Source organism: Pan troglodytes, chromosome 9, assembly GCF_028858775.2.
Source record: "Pan troglodytes isolate AG18354 chromosome 9, NHGRI_mPanTro3-v2.0_pri, whole genome shotgun sequence".
In the NCBI taxonomy this organism is placed as follows: domain Eukaryota; kingdom Metazoa; phylum Chordata; class Mammalia; order Primates; family Hominidae; genus Pan; species Pan troglodytes.
The window spans coordinates 52,347,950-52,354,832 of NC_072407.2; the positions used below are offsets into that span (position 1 = coordinate 52,347,950).

Here is a 6,883-nt window from a genome sequence, read left to right on the forward strand (position 1 = left end):
TTTGTAGATAACATTCATAGGTCACTGTAGCAATGGTTGTTTCAGTTGTTTTTCAGGAACTTGGGTCAGCTCCTGTCCATTTCAAACCAGTGAGACCACTGACCCTTGAATTGGACCTGCACAGTACTGGAGAGGTGTCATTTTGACATCGGAGGCCAAACACCTCCACCTTCAGATTAGGCTAACATTACAATTTTCTGTACATATGTCCTATGAAATGCCCTGAACCCTGACTATGCTTGCTCAGAGCAACCCCATTACTTCATTTTCCCCCACTGCCAGTCACCTTTCCCCATGCTTTAGACCACCCCACTTCCCTAACCCATAAATACCCCTAAGCCTTATCTTTGGGGAGGCAGGTTTGAGAGCTGCTCCTCCTGCCTGCTTGCTTTGCAAATAAATCTTTTCTCCTTGACAAAACCCGAGTTGCAGTGATTGATTTACTGTAGGTGGGCAGAATGGACCTGGACCTGGCCAGTAATGTCGGCATTAAAAATATTTATACAATTTACCCAGCAATTCCATATATTTGATTTTGTAATTATTCTATTTGTTTAGTTTTTCTTCCTGTTTTGGTTGGCAGGTGACCACTGCCCCTTTTAGAATATAAACTCCATGCTGCTGGGAGCCAGGTTCATCATATTCACCATGATATTCATGGCATTTAGCAAAGTGTTGTCTTTTATTAGCTAGGGCCTGAGTAATAAATACTGAATGATCAAAATGGTGGAAGTGTAATTCCAATTCAGATTGTTCTGACTGTAGTTCCCTTGATATTTTAGCATGCTACATAGTAGAGGTGTGGATAATGGACAGTGATTCTTCTCTGTTTGCTTTGAAGGGGGGAGACAAAAGAGAAGATGGATGTGAGAGGGCCTAGGACCATGCCTAGAATGCAAGAGATGCTCAATAAGTGCTGTTGATTTTGTTGTTGTTCAGTCAGTGATTTCCTTATAAACACTGATCCTTCAATATCAGGTTCTGAAATATCCTAGTTTCCTTCCTTCTGGATAATTTGTGAACTCTCCCTAGAGACTAGAAGGACATTTGGTACTTTTAGAAGGAAGAATGTAAGTTATTTCCTTGTGAGACCAAAACTCTATTCAAGGGGACGAATTAAATGATGGCATCAATGTTGTTCTCACCTGTGAACAAGGCCCATTCTGAAACCACTTCAGCAAGAGATCCTGTTAGGGAGAATTTGTCTCCCTTGGAGAGGCAGAAAGCATACAGTACTAATAATCCCTATGTTCTCATTTCTACCTTATAAATAATAAGCCTTTGCGGTGGAGGGAGAAAGATTTTCTGAGACTGTGCTGGTGAATATTCTTAGCAGAAAGCAGAGCTAACAAGTCAGCTACTCCTTCTGTGAGGCTTTTCTCTTGAATTTTAGTGGCAGTGCTTTTTGACTTGTCAAAGCCTGGGGAGTAAAAGTGGAAGGTGGTGGCTGTATTGGGAAGGGGACAGTCTGGGTGATGAGCCACCCAGGTTCCAGCTGTGTCTCTGTCACCTATTACTCATGTGACTTTAGATAAACTGCATTTCATCTTTCTGAGTCTGAAAGCTGAGTCACCAATCACTCATGTGACTTTAGATAAACTGCACTTAATTTTTCTGAGTATCAGATCCACCATTTACATGGAGGCCATTGAAAAGAGTTTGAAATGTCATAGGATTCTTCAGCAAATAAAAGGGAAGTAAGATGCTACTCTTGGAGGAAACTGGGTGAAGGGCTCCTGAGATTGACTCTATCAACTATTTTTGCATCTTCTTGTAAGCCTACATTATTTCAAAATAAAAAGTTGAAAAAAAGAAAATGAAATATAAACTTTTTCAGATATGCAAAAACTAAAAGAATTCATCACCAGCACACCTGCTCAAGAAATATTAAAAGAAGCGCTTCAGGCAGAGGCAAAAATAATACCTAAGCAAAGGAATAAAAAGCACCAGAAATGGTAAATATGTGGGTAAATACAAAAAAAAAAAAAAAGGGAAATGGATGATGGAACAAATTCCCAGCTGCTTATAAATAAATGACCCCCTTTTGGGATTTTACCTAGTACAATTCTAAGAGACTCTCAGCTTAGCTGAGTTTCTGTAATCAATAGCAACTTCCTAGCCTGTGCTTTGCCTCAATGTAAAAAGCAATTTGAATCTCTCCAGGAATTTAAAAACATGAACTATTGAAATTCAGGATCATACGCTTGGAGTTGGCCTTGATGACATTTTAAACACTCTTCCAGGTACATCATTCCATGATGTTCGAATGTAGAAAAAAAAAATCTGAAGACCTGTTAGTCTGTTGGTGTCCCCAGATCCAGTCAATGTAAGTTTTCCCAAATAAAAATACAATGGAATTAACTTACTAGAATTCTCATTATTTTCCACAAAATAATTTTATTTTTCATGGATAATTCAAAAGGAGACTTTCTTTCTTTACTAATTTTTAACAAGTACTTTATCTGACATTCCCACAAATTTGAATCACAGAGATGAATCAGCTTATCATTTTCATTTCTGGGCATATAAATCCATTATTTGTCTACATTGTATACCACTCACACTGATTACATTTTCTCTACCCCTGCTGTGTTCTGCATGAGGATCAGTATTAGAGCATTTTTCATATTTATAATGAAACTATACCCATATTAATACCTGCTTAGTCCTGAATGTATACATTTAAGTTTTTGTCTCCTTAAGCCGTATGAAGAATTTATTGCCCGGGATGACGACGATGGTCATAGAGACTCCATGTATTGAATGTTTACTGTACAAATGCTTGATATACATTGTTTTTTATGCCTCTCTGCAGCCTCAGGGTGTTGCTGTACTCTTATCTTCATTTTACAGATAAGAACATTGAGTCTCGAGAAGTTGTTTATAGTAACACAGCCAATAAAATGGCAGAGAAGGGGAGGGATTCAAACCCGATGTGTTTAAGTGACAGTATGGTACTGTGAAGCCCACAAACTCTGTGGCAAGACTGCCTCAGTACAAGCCCCAGTTCTGTCACTTATTAGTTAAGCATTTCTTACTTTCTTCCTCTGAAAATGAGGATAAAAACAGTAATCTACTTCATGGGAATGATGTGAGGATTAAACAAGCTGACCTATGTAAGTGTTTGGATAGTGCTTGGCAAAGGCTAAATTCTATGTAGGTGTTTCCTCTCATCACTGTTGTCTGTGTTTTTGGCCATAATGTTCTACCTTCAAAAAGTCCCCATCAGACTTGTCACTTGCAGGAGCTATATTTACCTTCTTGCAATGAAGTGTGGAGAGAGAAAAAGGTAGCAGTTTCATGATCAGTATATGAATTTTCTCTCCAGTGTTTCTATATATCTGGGTACCTCTTTCTTCTTCTGACACTTGATGGTTCTCCTTTAATTCTTGTCATACTGAGCATTAAATCTGCAGCAAGTTGGAGGATTCAACTACTTTAAGAAGACCTATGTTTCCAGGAAAAGGATAGGGTGGTGGAGAGGGTTAGTGACAGTTTCAAAATTTAAGATAGGCACAGGTGTTACCAAAGTGCCAGGGGTTTTGTCTAGGTCCTGCTGTTGGCCACACAGAAAGCCAATTACTGAGACAATGAGTATTCCTGGGGAAAAAGGCTTTAATTGGGTGTTGCAGTTGGAAGGTAGATTAGTCTCAAATCAGTCTCCTCAACCAACTGAAATTAGGGGTTTATATAGCAGGGAGGAAACGTTAACTGTTAAAACAGGAGTTAGAGACAGGTAAGGAAGAGGAGTTGGACAATAAGAAGTAGGTAGTCGGTTAGGAAAACAGGGAGGGCTAAGGAAGCAATTATGATGAATATGGAGTCTGATATCTTATTGCCTGAATACAGTGATTTGGTGAGTTTTAGTTTTTTGATAGTTTTTGGGATGTCTGAGGGTGAATGTTTTGAGGAGGGAATTCAGATAAGAGAAATGTAAATTTTAAGACCAGAAGAGCAATTTTTAAGTCCCTCCAAAAAACCCCACAACTATCTACTGGACTATTAGGTCTATTTCACAGGCATTTCCTTAGTATCATTAGGGGAATAAAGGGTGAGTAGGAATATTCTGCCATATAAGGTTATAATTGATAGCTGGTTAAGACAGGGCATCTGTTCCCTCCACCCTTGTAGCTTCCCTTATGTAGCTATAGGCAGATAATCATCTACTAGTACCTTTCACTGATACTCCCCTTTTTAAAAATTTTGTTTTTTACTTTGAGTCCTCCCCGTAGATTGCAGGGGGACTAGTAGTCCTTAACTAGAAGGATTACACCAAGGTCAGAGAAAGCAAAACTCAGAAGTATGTAAAAATGTACAAAACAAGGGGGAGGAGAAAGCTAAGTTGTCTTCCTAGGCATGATGCTATTCACAGTATGCAGATGCAGCAAATGAGAACGTAGAGAAGTAGAGAATTTGGTAAGTTTCTAGCCACAACCAAGTCAGTTTCTTCCAATCCTGCTTTAGTTTGTTTTATATCAATTTGTATTAGCATTGGAAAAACCAACAAAAAGTGTAACCAACCTCATTGCAAACTCCAAGAAGAAAGTTTAATTCAAAGTATGGACCATACATGCAGAGATTTCAGGAGATTTCAGGAGGTCTTAACTCTACATGGTTTTCTCAAGTGTGATCTAATCTATGTTGAAAGTGATCAGAGATTTACTCCAGTTTGAAATGGAAAATAAATGTCTGATAAATGTTCAATCCCAGCAGCCACAAAAATGCAAATTTAGATAATTAAGTTATGATTTTCATCTAATAACTGAGATATGTGGTGCCCAGTGATGCTAAAGTTAACAGACATTTTGTGGTCAGAAGATTAAATTTGTATAAGAATTTTGGAACAGAAGAGGGTTAAGAGGGACAAAGGGTATATTAAAGGAAAACTTGCAATGTTTTTCCCCCATGCAATTAGTTCTATTACTTATGTTTCTCCTTGTCTTTATAGGCAATACTGCACCTGCATTCTCAGTGACCTTGGAATCTATGGACATACCACACAATATCACAGAATTTTTCATGCTGGGGCTCTCACAGAACTCAGAGGTACAGAGAGTTCTCTTTGCGGTCTTTTTGCTGATCTATGTGGTCACGGTTTGTGGCAACATGCTCATTGTGGTCACTATCACCTCCAGCCCCACGCTGGCTTCCCCTATGTATTTTTTCCTGGCCAACCTATCCTTTATTGACACCTTTTATTCTTCTTCTATGGCTCCTAAACTCATTGCTGACTCATTGTATGAGGGGAGAACCATCTCTTATGAGTGCTGCATGGCTCAGCTCTTTGGAGCTCATTTTTTGGGAGGTGTTGAGATCATTCTGCTCACAGTGATGGCTTATGACTGCTATGTGGCCATCTGTAAGCCCCTGCACAATACTACCATCATGACCAGGCATCTCTGTGCCATGCTTGTAGGGGTGGCTTGGCTTGGGGGCTTCCTGCATTCATTGGTTCAGCTCCTCCTGGTCCTTTGGTTGCCCTTCTGTGGGCCCAATGTGATCAATCACTTTGCCTGTGACTTGTACCCTTTGCTGGAAGTTGCCTGCACCAACACGTATGTCATTGGTCTGCTGGTGGTTGCCAACAGTGGTTTAATCTACCTGTTGAACTTCCTCATGCTGGCTGCCTCCTACATTGTCATCCTGTACTCCTTGAGGTCCCACAGTGCAGATGGGAGATGCAAAGCCCTCTCCACCTGTGGAGCCCACTTCATTGTTGTTGCCTTGTTCTTTGTGCCCTGTATATTTACTTATGTGCATCCATTTTCTACTTTACCTATAGACAAAAATATGGCATTATTTTATGGTATTCTGACACCTATGTTGAATCCCCTCATTTATACCCTGAGAAATGAAGAGGTAAAAAATGCCATGAGAAAGCTCTTTACATGGTAAGAAATTGCAGGTGGAAAATGAGTGGTAAAGCAGGAAATAAAAATGACTTTATTTTTGTAAGTGAAACAAACCAAGCCTTACTTTTTTTGTATCATGTGTAATTGTATTCCATCTTAAGCATAATTTCATCTTCACTGACTTTTTTTTTTTTGAGATGGAGTCTCACTTCAACACCCAGGCTGGAGTGCAGTGGCACGATCTCAGCTCACTGCAACCTTCGCCTCCCAGGTTCAAGTGATTCTTGTGCTACAGCCTCCTATGTAGCTGAGATTACAGGCACCCATCACCATGCCCAGCTAATTTTTGTATTTTTAGTAGAGATGGAGTTTTTCCATGTTGGCCAGGCTGGTCTAGAACTCGTGGCCTCAAGTGATCTGCCCACTGAGGCCTTCCAAAGTGCTAGGATTACAGGCATGAGCCACCATGCCCAGCCTTCACTGACTTTTATTGTTTATTTAGTATTTTCACTTGAATTGCATAATTTGATTATAAAACAACTATATGAAATATACATGGTGCGAATGATTATTATTCCTATTTTAGAAATGAGGAAGCTCTGTTTACTGATGTAGTTGGTCAATTAATCAAGATTATCAATTTTTGAAGTGACTAAACCAAAGCTTAAAATGAGTTATTTTTGATCCATCATCCAGATCTTTAAGTAGCAATCCATGTTGACATCATTTGAGTCTGTGTGATAATTAATTGAGTTGTAGAAACACGAGGCAAAATGTTACTTAACACTTAGCCATATATAGCAGGCTCTTCTGCATCCAGGCCTGGCTTCTATTTCTTCTCGTCACATTGTGTGACATCAGCAATACCGCTGCTACACTATAGCAGAGAGGTTAGGAGTTTGGCTCTGGAGATAGAGCAATCTGAGTTTGAATCTTATTTTCTTTCTTTTTTTTTTTTTGAGACAGAGTCTCGCTCTGTCGCCCATGCTGGAGTGCAGTGGTGTGATCTCAGCTCACTGCAAGCTCTGCCT

At 39.5% G+C, this 6,883-nt stretch overlaps 1 protein-coding gene across 1 annotated transcript; it reads left to right on the forward strand.

The window, feature by feature from the left end:
* Positions 1–4,884: 4,884 nt before the first annotated feature.
* On the forward strand, positions 4,885–5,920 carry LOC744506 (olfactory receptor 4C3). Its single transcript, XM_001170242.5, has one exon. It carries the CDS (start codon positions 4,906–4,908, stop codon positions 5,893–5,895), a length of 990 nt encoding a protein of 329 aa, XP_001170242.2. The 5' UTR covers positions 4,885–4,905; the 3' UTR covers positions 5,896–5,920.
* Positions 5,921–6,883: the final 963 nt, after the last annotated feature.